At 50.3% G+C, this 27,388-nt stretch overlaps 1 protein-coding gene across 2 annotated transcripts in view; it reads left to right on the forward strand.

Moving 5' to 3' along the window:
* Positions 1 to 795: 795 nt before the first annotated feature.
* Positions 796 to 27,388, forward strand: part of SLC43A2 (solute carrier family 43 member 2) — a 29,126-nt gene continuing 2,533 nt past the window's right edge. Inside the window, exons 1-14 of one of the 2 annotated variants that reach the window (XM_085557394.1) lie at positions 796 to 944; positions 1,811 to 1,866; positions 3,275 to 3,472; positions 10,293 to 10,482; positions 11,460 to 11,515; positions 12,176 to 12,252; positions 18,292 to 18,384; positions 19,020 to 19,153; positions 19,562 to 19,764; positions 20,448 to 20,591; positions 23,973 to 24,111; positions 24,533 to 24,665; positions 25,543 to 25,616; positions 27,264 to 27,387. In XM_085557394.1, coding sequence (XP_085413520.1) covers positions 3,313 to 3,472; positions 10,293 to 10,482; positions 11,460 to 11,515; positions 12,176 to 12,252; positions 18,292 to 18,384; positions 19,020 to 19,153; positions 19,562 to 19,764; positions 20,448 to 20,591; positions 23,973 to 24,111; positions 24,533 to 24,665; positions 25,543 to 25,616; positions 27,264 to 27,387 — 1,527 coding nt within the window. In that variant the 5' untranslated portion in view covers positions 796 to 944; positions 1,811 to 1,866; positions 3,275 to 3,312. Of the gene's footprint in view, positions 945 to 1,756; positions 1,867 to 3,274; positions 3,473 to 10,292; positions 10,483 to 11,459; positions 11,516 to 12,175; positions 12,253 to 18,291; positions 18,385 to 19,019; positions 19,154 to 19,561; positions 19,765 to 20,447; positions 20,592 to 23,972; positions 24,112 to 24,532; positions 24,666 to 25,542; positions 25,617 to 27,263; position 27,388 lie in introns of those variants that run through there. The other variant, XM_021550870.4, reaches the window with a different exon arrangement.

A 27,388-nucleotide genomic window follows, 5' to 3' on the forward strand; every position in this document is an offset into this window, starting at 1 on the left:
CTGTGAGAATTCCAACATAAAAAGGATGTGCTGGAGCAAGGCCAGAGGAAGCCACAATGATGATCAGAGGCTGGAGCAGCTCTGCTATGGACAGACTGAGAGAGCTGGAGGTGTTCAGCCTGGAGTAGAGGAAACTTCATAGCACTTCAGTCCCTAAAGGGGATCCAAGAGAGCTGGAGAGGGACTTTGGGCAAGGGATAGAGTGACAGGACAAGGGGGAATGGCTGACAGAGGGCGGGATTAGATGGGATTTTAGGAAGAAATTCTTGGCTGTGAGGCCCTGGCACAGGTCGCCCACAGCAGCTGTGGCAGCCCCACCCCTGGAACTGCCCAAGGCCAGTTTGGATGGGGCTTGGAGCAACCTGATCTGGTGGAAGGTGCCCCAGGAGGTGGAATGAGATGATCTTTTAGGTTCCTTCCAACCAAACCTTTCTGTGACTCTTTGAATGAGCTGGGCCATCTCAAGTGCTCATTGCCCCTGTCCAGCTGTGCCGTGAGGGCGGTCATCCCTGGGCTGAGCTGGACGCCTGTTCCCAAAATACCCTTTTAACGGGGTGGAGCAGCTTCTCAGGGCTCTCCTTGAGCAGGACAGGCAGATTTCACAGACGGATACCGTACGCAGGGCAGAGGAGCAATGCCGGGTGCCGTTCCGCACGGCTGTCCTCACTCAGAGCGGCTGCCGGGGCCGGCGGAGAGCGCAGCGAGCCCCGCGGGGCGTTCCCGCTGTCCCCGGGCGGGGGAGCCGCATCCCGGTCTGGTCGCTTTCCCTGGAAGGAAGCGCTCGGGTGTGTGTGTCTGTGTGTCTGTGTGTGTGTGTGAGGGTACTGGGGGCACCTGCACAGCGGGAGGGGTCCCGGGGGATATCGAGGCGTACGCAGGAGCGCCGGGGGAATCGCGGCGAGTCCCGCAGGAGAAAAGGATCAAGGGATACCTGAGGGCGGGAGGTACCTAGCGGAGTAGAGACCGGAGGGTACCGGGAGAAGGTGTCAGGGGGTACCGTGCGATTCCACGGGAAGATACGGGGAGGTCCCGGGAGGGGATATCAGGGATCCCGTGAGGGGATCACGGGGGAATCCCGCGGGGATTTGGGGGGTCCCGGGGGAAGATCCCGGGGGGATCCCGTGGGGATTTGGAGGGTCCCGTGAGGGGGATCCCGTGAGGGGATCCCGTGGGGATTTGGGAGGTCGCGTGAGGGGGTCCCGGGGGATAATCCCGAAGGGATCCCGTGGGGATTTGGGAGGTCCCGTGAGGGGGTCCCGGGGGAAGATCCCGTGGGGATTTGGGGGGTCCCGTGAGGGGGTCCCGAGGGGACCCCGCGGGGATTTGGGGGATCCCGTGAGGGGGATCCCGAGGGGATCCCGTGGGGATTTGGGGGTCCCGGGGGATAATCCCGGGGGAAGATCCCGTGGGGATTTGGGGGGTCCCGTGAGGGGGTCCCGAGGGGACCCCGCGGGGATTTGGGGGATCCCGTGAGGGGGATCCCGAGGGGATCCCGTGGGGATTTGGGGGTCCCGGGGGATAATCCCGGGGGATCCCGTGGGGATTTGGAGGGTCCCGTGAGGGGGTCCCGAGGGGACCCCGCGGGGATTTGGGGGATCCCGTGAGGGGGATCCCGGGGGAAGATCCCGTGGGGATGAGGGGGTCCCGGGGGATAATCCCGGGGGATCCCGTGGGGATTTGGGGGTCCCGTGAGGGGAAGGGGAGTGGGGGGGGGGGGGCGCGAACCGGCACGTGCCCCAGCGGCAGCGGCGCGCGCCGCCATTGGCTGAGGCGGCGGCCAATCAGCGGGCGCGCCTGTTTTGCCTCGGAGGGCGGATAAAAAGCCCGGGTGGGACCTGGCGGAGCGGAGCGGGTGCGGCACCGGCGGTGAGCGGGGGGCACCGGGGATACCGGGGGGCACCGGGGATACCGGGAGCTGCCCGAGTGCCTGGGGGTTTGCGTGGGACAGGGGTGGTGGGGAGGGTGGGGGGCATCGGGGGATTTAGGTGTAGGAGTGGCCAGCGGCGGAGGGAGCGCGGATGGAGAGGGGAGCGTGGGTGGGGGGCTGGATGGCGAGGAGGGAGGGGGATGCTGCGGGGCTCTTTGGGGGATGCTTTGGGGGATGCTGCGGGGCTCTTCGGGGGTGTGGGATGCTGCGGGGGTGATGGGAGGGTGGGCTGTGCTGGGGGCCGCTGAGGGGCGGCTGGCAGGGGGGACAGCGGGCTGCGGCTCTTGTCGCAGAGAGGATGGCTGGGCTGGGCAAGGATACCGGGGCTGGGGAGGGGGCTGTGCAGGGATGAGGAAGAGGAGGTGATGGAGGAAATGCGTTGTGGGCTGTGCTGGGGCAGCGGGCCTGCGCTGTGGGTGGGGGTGGGCACGGCTGTAGGGGGCTCTGAACCGGTTTCTGTGGCTGGGAGGGGGCCCTGACCCCCAGGCATCACTGCTGGGTCAGACCCCCGTCCTGCCAAAGCACTCGGTGCTGGGGTCTCTGCAGTAAGGGAAGCTGCCCCGGCTAGCTGTGTGGCCAGCTGCTTTCCCCACAGCACAGCCTGAGGTGTGCCTGGGCAGGGAAAAGCCTCAGCTTGGCTCAAAAGGGTTACCTGCCTTGTGACACTCGGGGCTCCCCAGGGTCAGGTTGTCCCCTTGGCCAGGTGTGTTCCCCAGTTTTCCCGCTCTCATGGGCCCCTGGGGCTGGGACAAGTGGAGCTGGACGCAGTTAGTGCAGCTCCAGCATCTAGGGCAGCCTGGAGATGCCACTGAGCTGCGGTGTCCCTCAGCTGCTTGGTCTGGCAGGCAGCAAAAAGTGCTCCTTGGTGAGCCATTGTTGGTATAAACTGCATTTATAAAACCCTCACACCCCTTCTTGTTCTCCTGGTGGGTCCCTGAAGCCACCTCTGGGATGTGGGGCTGTGTCCCCCATCCCAGCCCTGCCTGATGGCAGTGGGGACATCAGGGTGCTGGCTGCAGCCCCCCTGCCCTGGCATTTATTCCCCAGTGGGCTCCAGGCTGTTTGCTACGTTTTCATACCTGGTGCTCAGGAAGTAGAACAGAGTCCTTGAGCAGAGCCCTGTGTCACTCAGAGTGAGCACCCCAGGGGCTCTTCCAAGGGCACTGTGCCACCCCCATCCCTCCAGGTCACTTGGTGAGCTGGCACCTGCAAAAACCAGTTCTGCACAGTGCCTGGCATCCAGCAGGCAGCTTTGCCTGGCTGCTTAGTGGGGAGATCCATTAAACCACAGGGTTTTTTAATGCTTTTTGAGCAGCGTGTGGACTCACTGGGTGTTGCTCCCTGCAGGTTGAGGCTCTGAAGGAGGCCATCCCCCCCAGGCAGCCATGGCCCCCACACTGGCCACGGCGCACCGGCGGCGCTGGTGGATGGCGTTCACAGCCATCATCGAGAACCTGCTCTTCTCTGCCGTCCTGCTGGGCTGGGGGTCCCTGCTCATCATGCTCAAGGCAGAAGGGTTTTATTCCTACCTGTGCTACGGGTTAGGTAAGCACGCTCCGGGCTCCTCTGGGGATGAGCTGCTGCTGAGGTTTGCTGCTGTGGTTCCCTGCTGCAGCGTGGTGTGGAAGTGGTTGGAGGAGGGCTGAGCTCCACGTGGATCCCAGGAGAGAAGGAAGGGATTTGTGCTCCTTTCTGAAGCCAGTGGCATCCTTGTGATGGAGCAGTGTGTCTGTAGGTGCTGTTGTGTTGTAGGGTGGTTGGGAAAAGGAGCTTTAATGATGGGGTAGAGTTTTCTGGATGGCCTTCTCTATTTGGCCGAGTTCTTCCTCTGCAAGGGAAGGCTGGATGGGTTCTGGAGGATGATGATTTCTGGGAGAGCTGTCCTGGGTTTATAAGAGGAACTTTGTCCTTAGTGGTGAGAAAACAAGGAGGCAATAATATCGGGGCAGTCCAGTGCTGCTGTTGAGGAGAATTTGCAGAATTAAATACTACTGATTGTTCCTTCTTCAAGCACCCAGGATGTGCTCCAACCAGGCTGTGTTTCTCTGAGGGCTTGAGATTTACCCTCTGCCCCAGCCAGAAGTGTCTGTCACTGTTAGAGACACAGCCTGGAAGGGGAGAGATAAATCTGTGGTGTGGGAATGGTAGTCCTGGGAAAACAGCCTGGAGCTGGACATCTATCCCCAGCCTGGGCATGGAGAGAATTGTGCATCCCACAGTGTGTTTGGGTGGTCAGTGGGGTTAAAAAGGAACCCGAGGGTAAAGGTGTGGTGTGGATTTGGAAAGCTGCTGTGGTGGCTGAGGGTTTGCATGTGCTGAGGGAAGGGAAAAGTGAAGTTTGGGCTCTGTCCAGAGCTGTGTGATGGAGACTGAGACTGGATCAGCCCATTTGGGTCTGGTAGAGGAAGCAGCTTGTGAAGAGAGTTGGAAATCAGTCCGTGGACCCTCAGTTGAGTAATGGTTGAGAACAGTGGGGGAAAACTGAGGTGTGGGGAAACAAAGTCCAGACAAAGGTACCTGTGAATGATGTGATGATTCTTTGGGTTTTGCTCATTCATCAGCTGCTTATCTCCCCTGCTTTGTGTACCAGGGCCTGGGTGGGTGCACTTGGCAAACATGCAGTGTTTGAGTCTTTTATCAGCTACAGCTTGGCAGCTCCATCTCCATCCTGTGCTCTGCTCCCAGGGCAGTGCTCCCAAACGTGTCCCTGTCACTCCTGTGTGTGAGGGAGACTCCCAGTGCCTGGAGACCCTGCAGGACTTCTGTTCAAGGCTGCTGTGTTCTCTCCACATCACGGAGACTTTGTCACAGCCAAGAGATCACATTAGACCCATCAGGTGGAGACTTTCTGCCACCCAGATAAAGCACAGAGGAGCTGATAAGCAACTGCTGACTGTCTCTTGGAGCAGGCATTTGCTTGTCTGCTTCCCGAGATGTGCTCTGCTGACAAGAACTTCACTTGGGGCCCACCTCGTGCTCTTTGCCTTGGCTGCTTTCAGTTTGGCCCAGATCAGTGAGGTTCACCTGGGTTTCTCACTCCTGCTCACCAATCTGTGGCTTTTCTGGCTCTCCCCATGGGAGTGCCAATGCCCACAGACCACAGGGAAGATGCAAATGTTTGGATTGCCGTGGAATTGCTGCCCTGGGGGCAAATGCTCTCTCCCAGTGGCCAACCTGTGCCCTGAGGCAAGAAAGCTTAATCCCTGAGCAGAAATTTGTGCAGTCAAATGTTCTCATTGTCCTCAAATATCTGGCCATCACTTCTGAATTGTGATGAGCTGTGCTGACTCACTTTCTCTGGTTTTGTCCTCACTGTAAGAGTTTTGTGGGGAAGACTCCTGGCTCCAAGTGTGTGGAGGCTCTCAATGACCAGCCCTAAACTGAGTTTTCCCTTTGAGTGTTCCCTGGCATTAGGGTGACCCAATGATTGCCTTTTTCAGTGTAACTTATTGAATCCTGCAGCCAACTTGGCTGGAAGGCTGGTGCAAACAAATCATGACTAGTAGCCTTTGGGCACTTGTTGTTCCTATTGCTGCTGAGGGCATGTAAGTATTGCAAAGGAAAAGAAAAATAGAATTTTCCTAATGAGCCAAAAGTTCTTGGCAGGGCTTTTGGTGTGTCAGCATAAGCTCTTGCACTTTGTGATGCTTTCCAATGAAAGGCAAAATTAGACCTTGTCCCTTCTGCAGGCTCTTCTCTGAAGGTAACAGCAGCTGTCCAGAAAGTGCTGCAGTTCATGAAGGACTCCTTGTCTCCCTGTTGAATCCCTTGCTTGCCCTTGGCTCCTCGTGTTGGGTTTTACTCAGCCATTGTACGAATGTGGGGTGCAATGGACTCTTAACTCAGTAACATGAGTGTGGAGATGGACACCTTGGGGAAAAAAAATCTGAAATAACAAAATATTTTAGAGCAGTTGTGCAACAGGGCTGGAGTGGGGGGTTGTACCCGTTGGGCCACCTCCTGAGGTATGTTTGAAATTCGCTGACAAGGAGCCTGGTAGTAGCACTTTGTTCCCATTTTAATTTTACTACACTACTACTTGGCCTTTAACCAACTGAAGCAGCATCTTTTATTCGGTGCAAGTGCTGACTCCACAGTCTTTATCACCGTTCTGGGCCTTATCAGCTCTTGGGGAATTTGATCAGTCCAGGGCCTTGCCTTGCTATGATGTTTCTGGGATTGGGAAGCTGAATGCTTGGGTCTGAAACATGCTTGTAAAAAGAAAAAAGTCCTGAACTTGATAATCTGCTCACAAAGAGCAGAGATAAGGGGCACAGAGGGCTTTCCTCTAAGACAGGGCTGAAGAATACTAAAGGGATGATAAGCTAATTCACTTACAGTGAGTTAAGGAGCCCTGACGTGGTCAAAGGAGGAAGGTGCTGCCTTACAACTCCTTTCCCATATTTATCTGAGCTCTGGGTGGGGAACTTGCAGTCTGAAGGTCCCTCACAATCTGGGCAGATATGACAGCTAGGATTTGTGGAAGGGCTGCACGTGTGAGGCTGTAAACAGGAAAAGAGTAAAGGTGGTAAATATTCAATTTGTACAGGAAACACACTGTGCTGATCAGCAGCTGTCGTGGGAAGGTGCTGGCTGAGAGCAGCTGCCAAACGAAACCGCAGCTGGGGAGAGAAGGGGAGTTTCACTGGGACTGTGCCTTGGTCATATGAAGCTTTCAGGCACCCAGAGAAGGGGTCCTGGAAGGGCAGGGAAACCCGAATGAGTTGCTTTTGCAGTGGTACAAAGCAAGAACATCTCCTCCCAGTTCCCAGAAGTATGACACCATCCTAAAAAGAGAAAACATGTTCTTATGTGGGCAGACTGCAGAATCAGTTGTTTGCACATGTCTTTCAGTGTGCTATTTTTTAAACCAATACTCCCAGTTCTTTGCCCTTGATTTCTGTCTTTCCCCCCCCCCCCCTTTTTTTTTTAATTTTTTTTTCTTCTTCTATAAAAAAAGAGAGGAGGAAGATGAGGGTGTGCAGGCTGTGACAGAGCTATTGTCAGAGTGGCTGGGGGTGTCTTCCTGTTTGACTCAGTCTGATCCATGAAATAAGATGAAAGGAAAGCTGCTCTCTGCCATCTGAGATGGCAGTCACTCCTGGAAAAGCCAGACTCGTTCCTCTGGTAATGTGATGTGTGTGTGCCTGGGATTTGAAGAGGTCAGTAAAGAGCAGTTAATGATTGACCTGCTTCATGGAGAAAGGATGGCTTTGAATGTTCCAGCCTGAACAAATCCCAGCGATGATCTTGACATAAATGATTACCCAGGCAGCTTTCTCCTTACCTAAGCTGTCATTCTTTAAATAGTAACTTGAACTACTAATTGGGCAGTAGAAATCCTGCTGCTTGTGTGGGGAGTGCTGTAAAAATAGGCAGCAATGTTCCTGTAATTGCTGGTAAAGACTTGTAGCTTCTGCTGGCTTGTCAGTGAGGCAGCAGTGAGTGAGCACAGCCTCTGTGCTGCTGCCCTGCCCGGGTGTGACACCTCGAGTGCTGCATGCAGGTGGACTTGGCAAGAGGATCTGGGGAGGGCACCACCTTGGGCACAGAGCCAGTCCTTCCCCAGAGCAGTTTTCCAGATGGAGCCAGGCACGTAGGAGATTATCCTGGGAGCGTGGCACGCACCGATCTGGAGCAGGATCTGAGCAGTGATTGAGGGGAAGCTGCTGTTTGCTGTAACCACCAGGTGCATTAGGTAGGTGAGTAGTTAGGCAGGTTCTCTGCCCACTGAACCCCTCCTAGCTGCATGTCCTGTGCTGCCACTCGCTGTCCTGTGCCAATGAGCTGCTGGCACGTGAATCCGTGCTCGTGGATGAGACGGCTCTTGGCTGGACCTTGTGCCTGCAGCACACACCTGCAGCCCTTCCAAAATGTTCTATTTATGGAGGTGGCTCAAAGGATCAGGGGATGTCAGGGTGCCAAGGGCTGCTGGAATCATTTCCATTACGCCTCAGTGGATCTTCTCTTGTTGCTCAGGGGCTGCTTCTATTTTCACAAACAATTTGTATTTCCACATAGCGCTGTTGCCTGGCCCCTCCTTGGAGCTGGCACCCAGCAGCTGTAAACAAGGTGATTGGTACAGGCAGGGAGTGAAGTTTGGTGTCCTATTCCCAGCCTTCTAGTGTTCACAGAGAGGCAAATTTCTTTGCTGTGTCCTCACCTCATGCACACTCGTCATGGGAGGCCAGCAGGTGTGTGCTGTGTGAGCTCCTTGGGGACACGCAGCAGTGAGCACATCAAAACATGAACAGGAATTCCTATTCTCCAGCTTTAAAGCTTTAAAGGCTGAGTATTTTTGTTTGTGGATCTCTTTGTGGGGAGGGTTACTGAGGCTTTAACACGTGCAGAAGTTATAAGGTCATTGCACTGTTCGTGTCCCTCCACCCTTCTTCCACTCATCAGCTGAGCTATCTCTGGAGAGTGCTGACACAGGGAAATTGCTACTACTTTGTCAATTCCTCCCCCCTCCTCCTTGTTTTTCCGAGTTTCACCTCTCACCCACATCTGTTTCCTATGAATTTATCTTTGTGGAGAGCCCAAAAGCCTTGATGCTGTGGGTGAAAACAGCGGAGAGCCTCCCAAAGTCTGTCCAGGACTGATTTCTAAGGATGTGACTCGGGTGCCTCAGGCTGAAGTGCTGTCCTCAGTGCAGAAGAGGTGCTGCTGGCGACACGTGTGACATTTTGGGGATATTTGTTGCTTACTGTGGCTATCCATGACTAACAGGACAAGAGAAGGGGCAGATTAAGTTATCAGTCAGGAGCACATGGCAGTGGAAAGGAACACAGGCAGTTTGAAACAATCTTTGCAAAGATGCTGATGGGAGCAATGTAAATGGGGAGAAATGCCCCAGCCTTCCCTGGAGTGCTGGGAGGGACCAGAGGCAGCTCCAAGGCCTCAGATATCAGTGCCTGAATTCCTGCTGATACCTGATGGCAGGAAGGTGGAGCGAGGTTTGTTTGCAGTGGACACAAAGCTGGGAGGGTGGTTTTGGGCAGCTGGGAGAGCCAGGGTGAAACCAGTAACTGTAGAGGGGCTGGGGTTTGAGTAGAAGGGAGGGAGGAGCACGGTGGGGCTGTGCCACCTCCAGAGATAACACGGAGCAGCCATGGGGATCTCCCCCACCAGTCACAGCGAGCAGTGAGTGAGAAGCCACTTGCACATGAGGGATTCCTGCTAATTAACTAAACCAGCCAGGGCTCGCTGGGAATCTCCAGCCTCGCTTCATGCTGGTGGTTGTGTCGGTGGCTTCTCTCTGTTCCTCCTTTAGTACTGAACTTTGTCAGATCAGTTATTAAATAAGGACAGTGTTTTATATCACTGGCTTGCAGCTGCACCAGGAGAGCAAGTGCTTTGTCATAGCAGCAAAGGTTCCAGATAAGTGCTGGGAGGAGGAGAGCTGGAGTGCACTGGGGCTGTGAGTTAATGGAAGTCTGAAGGCACACAACTCAGTCGAGGAGTTGTAAGCATCCTTGGGATAGGCATGTAACAGGAGAAGGGTTGACATGAGGCAGTAAAAAGGAACTTCTTTCCTTTCTTTTCTTTTTTTTTGAACTGTCCTGTTTCTGTCTTAGTTACACAACGTGGGCTCTGTTCAGCGTGGGAGTTTGCATGCAGAGTTCCTCATGTAAGGGCAAGAACAGAAAGCTGGGGATATAATTGATCTGTGTGACCTAAACCCATTTTGAAAGAATAGAAAATGCTAATTACAGGGTAGGACTTAAAGATGCATCAATCCTTTAAGAAAACAGAGAAGACAGGTGAGCTGCCAGCCCCCCTGGGAACAGGGTAGTTAAATCCAGGAAGGATTTTTCAGAGCCAGGGCAGTCAAAGCAGGGTGTCTGCTGCAAAGCCATTCTTCATCCTGATGCCTGCAGTGAGGGTAGGAAGCTTTTCATTTGAGCAGGCTGCTGCCAGTGCCAGGCCTTGTCAGCCTGGTGTCTGCAACCAAAATAACTGATTTGGCTGTAGCTGTCGTTAGTTTTGTTAGGGAAAAGATCTCTGAGAACATGACAGCTGTAGATTAGGAGGACCTTATTTTTATATTCCTTTGGGTTTGGCTGGGTTTAGTCTCCTGTGAGGCCGTTGCTGTATAGTTGTTTTAATAAATTAATGACTCTCCATCCCTAGGTTTTTACCCTGCTGCTACATGGGATAACTGTCTCCTGGGTGCTTTTTCCTGCTCCAAGCAGAGCTCATCAGCTTTCCCTCATCCTTCAGCTGCACTGCTTCTCCATTTCCCACTGATTAGAATAAAAACTGGACTGTGGAGGGCATATTCCCAGCAGGGCTTTTCCCTTCCCTCCTTCCTGTAGCATTTTAAATCTCATCCTAACTCACTGTCCTCTCTCACCCCGTGCAGAGACCACCACCAACAGCTCTGAGCTCGACAACAGCACAGCTTCAGAGCACAAGTGGCCTTCCTGCAACGCCCAGGATGAAATGCTGAACTTGGCCTTCACCATTGGCTCCTTCCTGCTCAGTGCCATCACCCTGCCCCTGGGAATTGTCATGGACAAGTACGGCCCCCGCAAGCTGCGGCTGCTGGGCAGGTGGGTGTGCAGGGCTCCAGGGGGGCTGAGGGCTCAGTCCCCACCCTGTCTGGCTGTTGTGGGCTCCCTGCAGCCTTGGGAAGAGTCTGAGGGATGGGGCTGGGATCTGCACAGGACAGCAGAGCAGCTCTGGGGTGATTTCAGCCAGCACAGTGAATTGCTCCATAAGGGAAGGGCCTGGAACTCCATGTCCACACTTCAGCTCTCCAGTGCTGCTCTGTGATCCCTGTCCAGATGGAGCCTTGAGGAAGAGTGGAGTCATTTGTGAGTCAGGGAGGGTAGCTTTCTCCTTGGGCTGGGAGCTATGTCCTGAGAGGCACAAAACCAAGATGTTACATCATTGTTTGCAGGCTGGGGAGTTAGCTCAGGGATAAACATGTCCTGTTGCCTTTCCCAGGGCCCTTCTCTTCCATGTAGTGTGTGTTGCTTTCTGCCTCAAACAGCAAGGTTGTCAACTGCTTCTGGCATGGGACATGGGGATTAGTGACTTCTGAGATGAGTGGACCCCAGTACTGTTTTAGCTGTCACAATTTTAATGCAGTGAACTTGTTTAGAAACCAAACTGGCCTGTGGGCAGAGTGGGAAAAACAGGGCAAGTCTCTGAGTCAGACCCTACCAGAGAGGAGTTGAGTGCTGGAGCTCAGGACAAAGGCTGCTGCTGCTGCTGCTGCCTTTGGTCACCCTGAGGTGAGGGCTGGAACAACTCTGTGCTGGAAAACCAGTGGGAATTTGTGTGCAGACAGAGCTGCGTCAATGCTGGGAGGAAACGTTCTTGCCCCAGCCTTTGTGCAAGGCTTGCCTGTAATACTTGTTTGCCAGTAATATTTGGGTATTTCCCTGGATTTTTCTTTCCAAATTGCCAGCTTCCCTCCCTCTTGCAACAAGTGCCCTGGGAGGTGCTGAGTAGGTGGAAGCAGCTGTAATTTACTGTGGGTAAGGCTGTTTGTGAGAAACTGATGGCTCTGGTTCCCTTTCAGTGCCTGCTTTGCCGTGTCCTGTGTGCTGATTGCGTACGGTGCCAGTAACCCAGACTGTAAGTTGGCATCTTTCTGCTGGGCTGGGAGCGTTTCAGGGCTCTGCTTTGGGGTTTTTGGGGAAGCAAAGTTCAAACTGTCACCCTCCCAGTGCTGTGCTGGGGTCTTGCTGGGGACACAAACCAAGCAATCTGCCAGGCTGAAGGAGCCAAGTGGCTCTGGGAAGGGCTGGTGTTTCACAACACCAAGTGGAGAGTGTAGCAAGGGCCAGACGTCTGAGATAGCCAAGGGCCAGGTCCTGTAAAGAAACAATTCCAAACGAGTTCCTGGCTTTTTCAGGGTTGGGAAATAGGTAATAGCACACAATGTGTAATTGGCTTTTTTAGCAGAGGTAGATAGAGCTTGCTGCTCAAGAGCAGATAGTGAGATGACCCTTTGGATTGTTTGTTCAAGTAAATCTTCCTTTTGAGACCCACCAGACAAACTGCATCAGCAAGTCTGTGCATTAGAGAAAAGGAACCCTTCCATCCCATCCTGAGCTGCCTTGGAGAGCCCTGTCCCTGCCAGTCTGTGTGGCTGGGGAGATGGGTGCTGGGTCAGGAACAGCGTGACATGTCCGGCGGGTGTTGATCCACATGTAGGAACAAAGCCTTTAGGGCTCTGTCTCCTTTCCCTCTGTACCCCAGTGGGAGCTGAGGGCAGGTTTCTTATTGTTGCAGCTCTGTCTGTGCTGATATTCATTGCCCTGGCTCTGAATGGCTTTGGTGGGATGTGCATGACCTTCACATCGCTCACGGTAAGTGAAGAGTTACTACCTGACTGCTTTCTTCCTCACTGTGGCTGTGAGCTGGGCTGGCAGGCAGGAACAAAGTGGATCTTCTGCCTGTGGCTTGAATAGCACGTGTTTGTGTTTGGTACAAAGAGTCAGTCACCCTTGGGAGTGAGTCCTTGGTTGTTATTCTAAAGCTTGTTTTCCCCAATTGTTTTGTTTTTTTTTTTACCTGCCCTTTGTATCTCAGGTGAAGGTGGGGGAAAAAAAAAGGAAGTGTTCTTGTCTAGGGCTCATAATGTGCCTGTACATGCAGTGCTCAGCTACTTGGCACAGGCTGGTCGTGTGTTTGCACTGGATTTAGCATTGGCATAATGCAGGAAGAATAAGCAGGGCACAAACCCTTGCAGCTGGGTATGACCAGCTTTCTGCAAGCATGGTTTGCATCTTGCCCCCGTGGTTCTTCTTGATCACAAGAGCTTTTGCTTTTCAGAAGGGTGAGAGTCCCTCACAGACTTCCTTAAAAATGCTGTGTTGTTGGGTGTGCACAGCCCACTTGGATACGTTCAGGATTGTATGGAAAGCTTTGGTCAACAGCTGTCAGCTGGATCTCTGTGTTTTGGGGTTCTTTCTGCCTGGAGGCAGAAGCAGTATCATTCTCCAAATAACTGCTTTATTTTCTGCCTCATTACCCTGATTGTTGTCAATGTGGCTCAAGCAGGGCTTGGGTGGAAAGTCGCCCAGAAAACAAGCCTGGGAAGCACTGATTTTTAAATTTTTTTTTCCCTGAGCTGTAGTTGAAAACTTTCAGATTTGGACTGCACTACCTTGAACTTGCTGTTGGAGTAAAACTTCCTGCTAAAGTTACCTCTAATTTAACAGGGCTTAGACACTGGCTGAGGTCCTGAGACATAAATTTGGCAGAGGTTGGCTTTAGAGAGCATTCTGTACTGTGGTTTTGCTGCTGCTGATGCTTTCATATATTCAAAGCTTTCAGAACTCTTGTGCACGTGTTGCTGTCTCCTTCATATGTGGTGTTCTTCACTTGAAACCTTGGCTGTGACCCCAAGGAGCTGTGGGGCAGATGTCATCCTGCTTCAAACAAGAGCAAGGAATAGAGGAGCATGTCAGTAGTGCTGTGGGAGAGGAGAGGATTCCCATCCTGCTGCTGCCAGCATTGATTATTGTCTCTCTGGGTGATTATTAAGGGGTCACAGATTGTTTTAGAACCGCTGGTGATGATAGGAGTGAGGGCAGGAATAGATTGGGTGTGCTGTGGCTTTCAGCAGCAGAAGTAAGCAAAGCCACTTGTTAGTGCCCTCATTAGTGAGCCAGTTCTGCAGTGCCAAGGAAGAGCAGCAGCAGGAGGAAGGTCAGCTCTTCCAAGAGGAGATCCAAGCCTCGGGGAGCTCTGAAGGAGGCATTGATGTTGTGAGGCCACACAGATGCTTCAGGTGGAGCCCATCCCCTCAGTGTGTTCTGCAAAGAGCTGGGGTGGCTTCAGGCCTGACTTCTCCAATCCACAGGCAGGTGTAGCTGCTTGTGCAGCTGCACAGAGGCATTTTAGTACCTGAGGCGTGTGAATGTAATTAAAAATAGCCTGAAGTGGGAGGGAAGCACTTCTTCACCTGCACCACGGCGTAGCTGTGCTGCTGCCTGTTAGAACCAGCTGTGTGTTGGTTGTTGGCAGCTTACAGCTGTATCATTCTGCCTGCAAGCTGCACTTGGTGTGTCAAGAGCCATCTTCTGCTGTCACAGGGTGATGCCTTTGTGGATTCCTTCCAGCTGTGGCCCCTGGGGACAGGCGAGGGAGGGACACAGGGACAAGCTCACGGGCTGAACGCGCTGTGCTCCGCCTTGTGCTGCTGAACGCTGAAAGGGACACTCAAAAGACCTTTGTAAGGACCTTCATTACCGAGGAGACATGAATCCTGCTGGTCCCAGTGCCAGGGGAGCTCGGTCTGGCTGTCACAGGCGCTGGCTGCGTGCACAAGTCACAGCAAGGTGACTCCCTGCTCCTGCCAGCTGCAGGTGACCCGGGGTGCTCCAGGAAGTGGGTCAGACCCACTGGAGCCATGGTCCTCGGCCACCTCAGGTGGGTTTTGGTTGCTGCTTTGTGGCAGGGTGTCCCCGAGACCCGGCTTGTGGGGTGTCAGGTGTTGACACCTCCCGGGCCGTGGTGCGATCTGGTGGCAGGGACCCTCAGACAGGGATAAACAGGATCTCCGAGGATTAGAGCCTGGGACAGCGCTCCACAAAGCTTTGCCTCTTGAGTTTAAAGCCTTTTCCAGCAACAAGTCCCCAGGGTATCATGAAAACACATGGCAAGCTGTGGAGCCAAAACAAGCTGCTGCTCCTGGGTGCCTGGCCTGTGGCTTAGGGAGGAGGGGGCAGCCAGCAAATGCTTCCCAGTTCTGGGAACAAGGTCAGGCTGTGCCTGTTGTTAAAATGCAGAGGGGAGAATTCTGCCTCGTGACTTGGTCTTGGCCAATATAAGTGAAGATTGGAAATGGAAACAGATCTGTGCTGGTGGCTCTGACAGCAACACAGGAATCTGGCGCTGGTTCTGCTCCGAAGCTATTTCATGCAAAGAAATAAACATGTGTGATAAATTACCACAAAGAGCCTTTTATAGATTGTTCTCTGTCCTGTTTTCCTTTCAAAGAATTACAGCTGCTTTGCTCTGATTTTCTGCTGCAAACAGCCCCCGTTAATCAGAGAGGGGGGGACATCTCTGTGTAGAAAATCTTTTTTTCTTGGAGATATTAGGAAAACTCAGGGCTCTGTGAGCTTTTGTTTGTTGAGAATGGGAACAGGAGTTTCCATATGCTTTGGGCAAAGGGTGCAGTTTGAGGCTTTTCTGCAGAACTTATTTTTCGTGTCTGTGTAACTCCCAAATACACCCCCAATAGGGAAAACAAAGTTTAACTGAACAAAAATACCATTTTTCAGTAGTCTGGTTCTCAATGCCTTGGTTTTTTTCTACTGTTCTTTCAAACAGTCCTTGCAAGAGTAGGGAAACAGGCTTTGGTAGCAATGCCGTGCTGTCTTCTGTATATGGAATGTCTCCAGGCAAAAGCTGGAAAACAATATAAATTATTATAAACTCACTGTAGGGCAGATGAGGAAAAAAATCTGCAAGAGGAAATGATTTATCAGTTTAGGATTACAGACCTGCAATAAAAGACTCCAGTAAAAAACAGTTATGTGTGGCAACATTCACCGAGTGTCTTTGTGACAGGGCATAAAGTTAATATTGCATTGAATGTTAGTGACCTTTAAACAAGAGGCTTAAGAGTTTCTGTCGTCATAGGTCTTGCAGAATTGGAGCTGTCACACCAGAATGGGCAGAAGTTAGTGGAGGAGTCACTTCTGGCCTGCGGGGATGAGATCAGAATGAGGATTAGATCCTTTTTGGTGGCAGAAAAACAGAGCTCACTTGCTCTGTGGCTTGTGTTTTTCTATTGCCTTTTTTTTTTTTTTTCTCTTCTCTGTGGTTCATTTTTTCCAATGCTTGCTAGTATAAAGACAGCATGAAGGATGACTTGGTAAATATTGCATGTTGTTTTTGTAGCTGGTCTTCAGATGAGACCTGCACAGACACTGCCAGTGCTGGCACAGTCTGAGAGGTTTTCTGCTCCTGAAGGGACTTTCCCCCCTTCACCTCCCCTCTGCCCTCCAGGTAGTCTCACATTTCTCTCCTTTCCAAGTGCTCAGTATTTGAAGTTTCTGCTTTGATTGGGCTGGATGAGACATTAAATCTCTTCTGTCCAATTTTTTTAATCTAGCTGCTTGCTGGGTGCCAAATTGGAATTGAGGAAATCTTTAGTCTTTCTAGGACTTCTGTCCCAGTCAAGGCAGAAGCAGCCTTGGGTTCTTCTGGTCGTGGCTTCCTGTTCTGTGTCTCCAGTAGCCCTCAGAGCAGGAGGATCCACCTGGAAGTTCCTTTCCTGCTGTATGAAAAAAGCTTTTTGTGGACTCTGGATCTCTGGGGAAAACCAGCCTGAGCCAAGAAGCAGCTGTGTTTGTGCAGCTCTTGCCCTGCCCTGAGCTCCCCAGCAGGAGCAGCAGTTCTGTTGTCATTTCTGGACATTATTTTAGGTTTGGAGTGTTTGGAATGAAATAAATGCCCATCCTGGTGACAGCAACCAGCCTTTTTTTTACAACCCTCAGATATTCCACTCTGCAGACTCTGCTTTCTGAGGCGGGAGTGTGTAAATGGAGGCCAGTGCTTCCAAGAGGAGATTTTTCAGTGCCTGGTAACAGACCTTTGGATCCTTTAGCAGTTTCCTGTCTGCAGCTCCTGGGAGCAGCCTGCTGGCAGCTCTCCCGCATGCGGGGCCATGGGTGTGGGGATGCTCCGCAGAGCAGCGCAGCCTCTCTGCCTCCTCCTCCTCCTCCTCCTCCTCCTCGGGGGTTCAGGGGCAGCATCAGGCTCAGCACATCGCTGCTGCTGCTCCCCAGCCCGGGGTTATCTGAGGACCTGCAGCCTGCAGTGCATAGGAAGCTCTGCAGTGAGGCACGGGGATGATAAACAGCCAGATGGGTCCCGGAGTGCTCCTGCTCAGGAATATTTTTGCCTTGTAAACACGCAGTGACACAAGCCAGATTTGCTTGCCTTATATGCTGCTCCTGGGAAAGATGGGTTTGTTTTTCAGCCGTGCAAGGGGAGTTGCTCAGGCTGATATTTCTCGGAATCATTTTGTTCTGCAGCCTCTTTGCACAGATGAAGGGCTGCTCGTGCTTTCAGTCCTGGAAGGCATCTGCAGTGTCCTGCTTTGAGGTCCTCTGAGGCTGACGTGGTAGTGATGCTCAAGTGAATTTGGGGAGTAAGTGACCCAAAAAAAAGGAGGTGGAAGGGAAATCTACCAGCTTGCAGCAGAATCTCTGCCCATTGACCAGCTTCAGGAGGTGTCAGCCCAGCTCTCCATAGCCTGACAAGTTCAATGCTTCTCCCTGTAATTTCCATTTTCTAGGCCAACATTAATGAGTGGTGGAAACTTGTTCATTTCTGGTTGTTTAGGAAAACAGGGGGCTCTTCCTTCCTCAGCAGAGTAGGAAGGTCTCCCAGCTGTTTCTGCCCTTGGATCTGGAGTGGAAGCAGGGGCTGGTGAGCCATCCTGGGAGTGATTCTGCTGTTCAGGTGGCAGAAGTGGTTGCTGTGAACTGCTGCTGGCTGTTCTTGCTGAGAGCTTTGCTTTCCCAACAGATCCTTGCAGAACCAGCCTGGTCTGCTCTCAGCAGTGCCAGCACACCTGATGGGAGCCCAGGCAGTGAGGTGGGGTGGGTGGCAGGAGTAGCAATGTCAGGCGTTGCCTGCTGCAGAGCTCAGTGGCTGTGCTGAGTGATAAATCCTTGGATATCTGGCGTTTGTGATCCCTTCTCTGCACCTAGCTCTGGAATAGCGTGCTGAGGGATCTGAGCCATCCCAGTGATGCAGAAATGATCAGCAGAGAGAGTCTGCTGCTACAGAAGGAGCTGTGGAGATGGCTAGAAATGGAAATGCAAACAGGAGCACCATTTGTGCTCGTCTCTGTTTCTTCTTGTTATTACAGGAACTTTCTGGTCTGCTGCAAAGGATTTGGGTGCTGACCCGAGGTGCACAAAGCTGGCAGTTCAAGGTGTTGCAGGGTGTGTTAAAGATTGCAGCCTGTGTCTAACAACCCTTGACTAAAAAGAGGGTGATAAACAGAGAATTTGGGTACATGTATGTGAGAGAGGAAAAGTGGTGGATAAAGGTTTGGGGTAAGGAACTTTTAAAGAAAGCACAAGAGCTGGAACAAATGCTCCTGTACTAAAGGTGAATGATGCAAAATATGCTGTCAGTCTGGAAAGAAGCAGCATCAGTAAGCACATAAATCTTGGATTGTAGACATTCCCTATCACTGGAGACGCCAGTGAAACGTGCAGAGTAATATCTTGAAGAGCTAAGTCATGCCTAAGTAAAACTGGCTGCTTCACATTCTGGTATCCAGGAGAATTAATCCTAAATGCCAATATCTTCTCAAGAAAGCCTTGTTCCCTTGGCAGCAACCTGCTTCAACTGTTTTTTCTCTCTCTCCCCAGCTGCCCAACATGTTTGGTGACCTTCGTTCCACCTTCATTGCTCTGATGATTGGCTCCTATGCTTCCTCTGCTGTGACTTTTCCAGGAATCAAGGTGAGGCTGTGGGATCAAGCCTTGTGACTGGTGGTGTTGTGCTGGTGTCTTGCCCTGTTTAGCAATTATGTGGAAAGAAAGAGGGGCTATTTGCTAAAGCACTTTTTTAGAGATGTGCATTTGCAAGATTCAGTTCCTGTCTGTACTAAGAGACTTCCCAAGTGACTGCCTCAAGAATGCAACAGATAAAAAACTTTAGAAGTGCTAAGTAGAAGTGAAAAACTAATTTTTTTTTTTTAGACGAGTATTTTAGTAATCTCCAAGTTGTGTATATATAAATTTTTTTTTAATACACACGTGTGTTTTATCTGTGTGATTGTCACCAATGGTTGGCTTTGAACATAATTTATGGCTGGCAAATGGCACTGAAGGGACATGAGATGGTCACCTGGGCTACCTGGATAGATCACCTGCTTCTGAACCAGGGATGTTGCATTGCAATCTCAGGTGTGCAGGAAAATTTCTGCTTGTTTTCCAAGAAATTCCTTTTCACAAAATTGTTCTGTGACCACTTGAGTTAAACCCTTTTTAAGTGTATCACGTTGTTCTTTCCCTGTTCCTCTCAGACCTCATTCCAAGAGTATTGAAGCATTTCTGGTCCTGTAGCCAAACCCATATTCCTTTGTGATTCCCAGGTTATATATGACTTTGGGGTCTCCTTCATCCTTATCCTCCTTGTCTGGGCAAGCTGTGCAGGACTCGTTTTCCTCAACTGCTTCTTCAACTGGCCCCTGGAGCCTTTCCCAGGACCAGAAGACATGGACTACTCGTAAGTCTCCAGGGCTAATCCCATTCCTAATCCTCTAGGAAAAGTTGGCACAAAGAATTTAGAGGAGTAGACAGGGAAACCCTTGCATTTTGTTTATTGCTGCAACCTCTTAGGCTGAGGATTTCTACCTGCCACTAGCATGTGACTACCTGTGCAAAGCAGAACTTTCCAAACTGTGGGAATTACGAAGGGAAAATTATCTGTTCTGCTCATAAATATTTTTATATTGATTTATGCTATGTTGGCCCAGGGAAAGTATCTCACTGTGCTCTGGATCAAAACCATTTGTGGGTCTGTAATGGAAACCAGTGCCTTAAATCCACAAATAGCCTTTCTGACTCCTGCAACGTCGCTGCCTCTGACTCCTCACCCTGTGTTGCAGCTCTCACGCTCTTTGCAACCCAACAGGGTGAAAATAAAGTTCAGCTGGCTGGGGTTTGACCACAAAATCACTGGGAAGCAGTTCTACAAGCAAGTGACGACCGTAGGGCGCCGTCTCAGCGTGGGGAGCTCCATGAAGGGCCCCAAGGAGCCAGCAGCTCTGCAGGAGAACAACAAGCTCTGTCTGTCTACAGTGGACCTGGAAGTGAAGTGCCAGTCTGACAGTGCAGGTGTGGTTCTGGGGTGCCCCAGGGTGCTGGCACAGGCCTGTTGGCCTCCCTGCTCTGCTCCAGACCTGTCTGGAAGGGAGCAATATGTGATCCAGGTGTTGCCAGGGCCTCGTGCCAGCCACCAGGACTGGAACACAAGTTGAGTTATGTCAGGAATCGTGTCCTTGTGTCCTTCCCTGAATGCAAATGGTGTAGCCAGTGGTGGGGACAGCACATGGGAGCTGGTGTGGCTGCAGGGGGACAGCAGGGCAGGTGGTCACTTCTGGCTCTTAGGTGGATTGTTGCCATCCTGACCAAACCTTCATTTCTCAAGGGCATCATAGAATGGTTTGACCTGGAGGGGACCTTAAAGATCATTTAATTCCACCCCTTTCACCAGAACCTGTTGCTCAAAGCCCCATCCAACCTGGCCTTGATGGTGAAAGCAAATGGTTTGAGGCTTTTTTTTGTCCTAGTCCACCGAATCAGGCCAGCCTTTCCTGCTGCCTTGCCCCTGGCACTGGTAGCCAAACTCCAAGCATCTGCAGCTGTTGATCATGGGAGTTTGTGAGGCACTAGGTGAACTCCTTGGAGCTGCCACTGGCACTCCTAGCCAGAAGAGGACCTAATAGGCCAGAGGCAAAACTGTAAATGTTTGCCAGGCTGTGCTGCCTTCTTCAGAGGCTCTGTTATTCCTTCTGCAGCTACTCCCTCCTTCATGAAGAGTGTTTTCAGTCCCATCCTGCTGCTCAGCCTCATCACCATGTGTGTCACTCAGCTGAGGCTCATCTTCTACATGGGAGCCATGAACACCATCCTTGAATTTCTGTCTGGAGACGAAAGTCAAGGTAGGGAAACCTCTGGAGAGCTTTGCCTGCTTCCTTGGGGCTGGGAGCTGACCCAGACTTGGTCAGTGGAGGCAGAGCAGTGATTACTCAGCAGATACTCTGAGCAGGGAAATCCATGGTGTCCAAGTGCACTGACAGCTGCTGGGAGGGTCCAGGGAAGGGCTGGAACCAGCCCAGCACAGAGGGGCAGTGGGGTAGATGCTTGAATGTCAAGCTAATTTTAGCCCTGTGTCAGATACTACCCTACGTTATTTCCCCACATTGGCTGTTGCAAGTAACCTCTGGGGGTGGACTGCTAATTTTTATTTGAACTGGAAAACCTATTTCATCAGGTATTTGCTTAAGTTATCCCAAGCAAGCAGAGAATGCAGAGCAGCTGACTCTCATGAGTAATAGTTGGATTTGGTGCCTCAGCCCAGCACCCAGAGGGGGGAGAAGTCAAAGCTGGTTTTTGTGCAGCTTGGTGGGTGCTGAGGAGGCTCAGGGCTGCTCCCTGCCCTGGACTCCCTGCATTTATAGTTCTGATGAAGTTCATGGAGCAAACAGGAAAGAGTACATTAGTTTGCTGTCAAAAATACCCAGGATTGCAAAACAGGACTTAGCCTTTTTTTTTTTGTTTTTTTGTTTTTGTCCTTTGTAGTAAGATCCAGTTTGAACTTGTTAAATCTGGATTGCATGAAACTGATAAATCAAGAGGCACTCTTCTGAAAACAGGAGTGAGCTCTGGGGGAGGGAAGGAAACTCAGGAAACTCCAAGTGCCCTGGCATTCCCTGAATTGCTTTGTTTCTTGAACCTCTGACAGCCTGCAACATTCAGCTCGTTATCTCCTGGCTCAGGATCCAGCTTAGACATTAAACAACAAAACAGGACAAACTTCACACTGCCTTTTTCCCAACACCGCTTCCTTTTCTGCTTACCTTGCAACTCTGACCGTGCTTTTAAAAAAATATTATATATATTTTTACCCTGGCTTGCTGTACTAATTTAATTTTCATTTCTTTCCTTCTCCTCCCCTCCTTGGAATTTCAGAATTAATATTAACTATATAAAGCTGCCAATTCAGCTTAGATCAAGCTCCTTGCTGAAACAGGGATTATGCCCCTTGAGCATACTGCAATTTTTCTGTGCCACCTTTAAGATTTCTTCCTATTTTTTCCCTTCCTCCCCCTGAATGTAGCCTGGGCTCATTGCAGTGCAGTGGCTGTCTTGGTGTTTCCATGGCATCAGCAAAACAGTGGTATTGTCTGGTCTCAGCAGTGTCAGGCAATGCTGCAAGAGCAGTTCCATGGCACGTGCAGCTCTCTAAAAATGTAATCTGTGTGTGCATCAGGAGAGGATGGGATGCTGCTCCCTCGCATTCCTCGTGATTCCTGCATTTATTCTCTTGGGTGGGGTTTGCTCAGAGGGTTCCCTCCACCTGCAGCTGCCCTTGGGAGCACTGAGGGAGTGAAGAGGAAAGCCGAGTCAAACCCTGCAGGTGTTGTGGTCAAAAGTTAAATATTCCTGGGATTACAGCAGGAGAGAAGGATGTATGGAAAATCATGCAGATAAGTAGTGAAGTCTTTAATTGCAGTGAGGCACAGTGTCCTTGAAAGGTCTCTCTGTGTCAGTTATCATGGCTTTGACCTGTCAGGAAACCAAAAGGTGGAGAGAGCACTCAGCCTGTGGCTACTTATCTGCTGAAACCCCCCAAAAGATGAGGAAAAACTTAAGGGTTCATTCTGTAAAAGACTGTGTAATTGTGTTATAGGAAGGCAGAGAAGAATCCTGTTATGCCCAGAACCTGAAATTTGTCTGTATCTTTCATAAATTGTCACCATGCAAATGTGGTGATACTGAGAGGCCTTGGGGAGAATCAGGCCTGGAAAACTCAGCACTGTGAGATGCTTGTTCAGGGTAGTTTTGAGGGAAAAGCATCTAAAACAGGAAATATAAAGGCTTGTGCCGATGTATGCTTCCTTTGCTAAGTATTCTTGCTTTTTCTCCTTGGGAAAGAATATTTTTTAGGATGACAGATAAGCTGAGGGGGCCTTGTTTTGTAGCTGCTACTGTCTTTCCTCCCCTTCTCTTGCTGACCCCATAAATTTCACTCCCTAATACAAGCTGCCCTCTGCCCTTGCTGTTTAGAGCCTAAGATTAAGTGTTCAGGGTAGCATAAAGAGGCAAAACATGACAGCGTGGCTTGCTTCTTACCCTCTATTAAAAAATAACCAGACAACAGTAAATCAGCTCCTGCAGTGTTCATAGAGAGTGATGCCACCTGTTTCTCTTGGCTGCAGCAGTTGCTATAATGAGAGGGGATGTGGGGTCACTTCAGGGCTTGCCTCTGTGGGAGGAACGGGGCCATGGATGTGAGCTTGGAGGCTGGAAATTCCTCTCAGCTCCTTTGCCAGCAGCTGGAGCCAGGAAAAGATCACCAGGTGCCATGCTTGGGCACAGCAGAGCAGCCCTGCTGGGGTTTGCTGCAAGAGTCTAGGAGAGAGAGGCTTGTTGGACACTTTCTCTCCATTACCAAGTGGATTTTGGTGGGAATCCTGGTTGTAATGCTTTGACTAGACTTAAAAACGGGAGGGACAAATGAAAATTTGAGCTGCTTTGCTTACAAGGCTGTAAGTTGTGCTCTGTGCTGAGATGGGCAGTTTCAGAACTACATCCTTATTTCGAAGCTGTGGCACACCATGACTCACCAGCCCTTCTGTGTAATGCCTCAGTCATCATGTGGGCTGCTGAGAGGAAGTGGAAAAAGCCTTGCAGTGTGGGGGAACTGCTCAGTAACAGGAGGGGACAATTTCTTCTGAGTCTGCTGGCATCAGCTTTCCCTCAGCAAGCCATGGAGACACTTCTCTCATTGTTAGCATGAAATTTTGATCACTTTGACCTTTGTAACAATTGCTCACAAATGCTGTGATTTTTTTGGATGTAATCTCCTGTCCCCTTTCTTCCAAACTTGTCCATTCAGCACAAACTGGGTTAGCCTTCACCTTCCCAACCTGATTGCCCTCACTGGAGCATCCCAGCTGGAAAAGCTGTAGCTGCAGCTCCCAGCAAGGCAGGAGAGGAGTTGACTAACGCAGGCTTGGCTGTGCAGCACACAAAGCTCATAAAAACTTTTCCTGCTGGCCCTGCCCAGAATAAACCTCACTGTGACACTGAGTGGGTGCTGTGTCCCCATTTTTGGAGCCCTACCTGCTGCTGCCCAGAGAATTCCAGTGCAGGATCAGAATGGCTGAAGGAAGTGTGCCCAGCATGTCCCTTCTGATGTCTGGAAGGTTGATGAATGACTGGGCTTTTAATAAAGAGAGGTGATCAATGGGAAGGTTATTTTTTTTCTATGGCTTGGACTGAAAACTATTTTTAATATATTTTTTTTTCCCCTGCAGTGGCTTTCTACACTTCCATTTTTGGGGTCCTGCAGCTGCTGTGCCTGCTGACAGCGCCCGTGATCGGATACATCATGGACTGGAGAATGAAAGAGTGTGATGATGGCTCAGAAGAGAATGAGGAGAGCAACGCTGAGCAGTGCGTAGTGTGCGCCACACGGGACATGCAGGCCCCCTCTGCTCTGCCTTGTGTTGTGGGATGAAAGACTGAAAAGAATGTTGGCTCTTCAGTATAGAAAAGAAAGCCTGAAGGAAGACTTGATAATTGCAGAGGAAAGGAGCAGACTACCTTCCATGTCCACTAAGATCAGTCAAGAAGAGCAAATTTAAGTTGTAGCAGGAGAGGCTCAGACTTCCCTCCTAGCTTAAGAGTAAGAGTAACAGCACTGAAATAATTACCCAGATGTTCCTCAGCTTTCACTGGTGGAGATCCCAGCACCTCCCTAGGCAGATCTGTAACCAGACTGGTGTAGATAGTTGATGTGATGTGTAGAGTGTCTTGCTGTGAGTTCCAGCAGCTGCTGGAAGTGTTTGTAACTCAGGTTTTGCTGTCCTTCCAGAGGCGACAAGAAAAAGAAAAAGCGTGACCGTCAGATCCAGAAAATCACCAATTCTACCAATGCCTTTGTATTCACCAACTTCCTGCTGGTTGGATTTGGAATCACCTGTCTTATTCCTAATCTACCCTTGCAGGTGAGTAGGTGGAATGGGTGGGGTGCTGGCAGAATGACAGCACAGTGCCAGGAGAACTTGCTGGTGGTGGCAGGAGGGCAGGGACTGGCACTGTTGGGAGGCTTCCATCCTGCTTTGGAAGCCCCACTTTTAGAGCAAAAACAAATAGCACTGTGCAGCTTAGATCTCTTGGGAAAACCTGAACAAGCAGCTATAGTTAAAATGCCAGTTGATTCAGAATTTATTTGCACTTAGGAGTTTATGCAGCTGGCCTGTGTGACAACAAATTCTTGCCCACCAAGATCCTCTCAGCAGTGCCTGTACATTTAAACTGGGCTTGATTTAAGCTGCTGAAGGTTGGAAAAACTTGCTGCAAGAAGCATAACACAGTGATGTGTACAGCAGCTTATTCCTGCATCATATGCTGTGCCCAATGGTACCTGTGGGATTATAAACCTGTTAAAATATTTATTCTGTGGCACCACCTATTTTTGGCGGAGGAGTTTAGTGATTTTATGCTATACTTAAATGCACCTTGATGATATAGGCAAACAGCTGCAGTTGGCTCATACTTGTGTGCTGTCTGCAGTAACTTGGGAAAAATTAACTAAATTGGTGGCTATGGAAAAGCACTGTGATCTTGGCCAGGGGTTGCTGGGGTCATATCCTTGCAGCAGTGCCACCTATAAATGAGAGAGGTCTTGTGAGTATGCAAAGTAAGGAAAAGCATTGACTGGAGACAAGTACAAATTTGTTCCCCCGTGCTGATATTTCAGGTTTTGGGTCTGGGTTTCCCAATCCTACCTGAAAAGAACACCTTTTAGGAATGACTGGTGTTGGGTTCTGGCACACTTGAGTGCGTGTCTAGGATGTGACATTTTTCTGTTTCTTTTTTCAGATTCTGTCCTTCATTTTGCACACAATTGTGAGAGGATTCATCCACTCAGCTGTGGGAGGCCTCTATGCAGCTGTGTAAGTCTCTGGTTCCCCATAAGATGTAACTAGCCAGATAAACTTGTTTTGGGCTGTCCAGGGGAGAGGGAGATCAGGAATGAGGTCTTAATGGTCAGAGGGGGAAAAATGATGCAACTTGTTTCCTCAGTTACCTCTAGACATGACAATAGTTGGACTGAAATCCCAGTGCTTTCCTTGTTTAACAACAGAGATGGAACCAGTTATGTGTGAGACTAAACTATTGACACACAGGTTATAAAGTAAAAACTCAAGGCTTTTTTTTCTCTTGCAATGAGCAGATGTGTGCATGTGCCCAGGTAAAACATTAATGTGACCTAAAACATCGCTGCTGCTCTCCTCTGAAGTTACCGTTGGTAAAACATTGCTCAAGATACCATTAGTGATGCCTCCTCCCTTTCCCAGGACAGATCACCCATCCTGTTTCCAACTTAGCAAGTTATCAATAGCTGAATCTAAATACTGTCTTCCTCATTAAGCAATGTTTTTGGTCTTGAAAACAGATCTGTCCCTCAGTGCTGAGAGGCTGGACAGAGGAACAAAGAGGAGCTGTTCTCTTTCAGGGAATCAGAGATTTGTTGAGGTGGGAAGGGACCTCTCAAGACCAAGGTCAGCTAGTGCAGGTTGTCCAGAAGTGCAGCTGTTTTTGTTTGGATTATCTCCATGGGTGGAGGCTCCACAGATCCTTTCTGTCCAAGGTTTAGATCCCTGTGTCTGGGGATGAGAAAACACATCTATGACTCTGCTTCAGAAATGTAAAACCTTTTGGTTCTCTGGCAGCCAGAAGCAAAATATTATTGTCTTGGGCAAGGTAAATAAATGTATGTTGCAGTATGTATCACCTTACTTGTAAACTAATCCTATTTGACCATTGCAACTCTGGAACTTACTGGAGTTGAGGTATTTTTGCTTAGAGTATGACTTTTTTGAATATTTGAAGGTTTTAATTTGCTTGTTTCTTTCCAAATTTAGTTTAACCTGATTCTTTTAAATACTGCTCAGTCATGGAAAGAGAAAGATGTTAGATTCCTGAAACTTATTTTTCCATTAATATTACCTGATACCAGCACTTGCCAGTCAACAGTGTTGTTTAGTTTGACATAGGATCAGACTTGTCCTCTAAAAAGGAAAACACTAACCTGTTGTGCAGGTTTCATCACCTCCAAAGGGAGCAAATTGTTATGACCAGATGAAAATGATTGCTCAGCCACTAGTTTTGTCATCTGGATAAAGAAGCCTTGCTTTTAACTTGTAAATATCCACACTCTGCTCCCTGTGCAGTAGAAACAAGCTGTATAAGCACTTCCACTTGCCCACAGTAGAGCTGCAAAACAAAACAAGTGCTGGATCTGATATTACTGAAGTCTGAGAGCTCAGGATGAGAATAATCTGAAGAAGATGACTCCAGCCTTGGCACCAGTTCCATTCTGCTCTCAGGAGCAGCATGCACTCCACAGGGTATATGTAAATACCCTGTTAAAAGGGGAAGTTACACAGTGCAGGAGGGAGTTGTGCACATTACGCCTGTCTTGAGACTCTGCTCTCATGTTGGTCTCTGTTATTACTGAACTGGGAATGCAATCTGACCTGGGTGATATGAACAGTCAAGGTGACACATAATAATGCTGTTGCTTTCTTTGTTGACAGATACCCCTCGACTCAGTTTGGCAGCTTGACAGGGCTGCAGTCATTGATCAGTGCCCTCTTTGCCCTCCTGCAGCAGCCTCTCTTCATGGCACTGACAGGACCTTTGAAAGGAGACCCCCTCTGGG

Source organism: Lonchura striata, chromosome 19 (genome assembly GCF_050655825.1).
Source record: "Lonchura striata isolate lonStrDom1 chromosome 19, ASM5065582v1, whole genome shotgun sequence".
Classification (NCBI taxonomy): domain Eukaryota; kingdom Metazoa; phylum Chordata; class Aves; order Passeriformes; family Estrildidae; genus Lonchura; species Lonchura striata.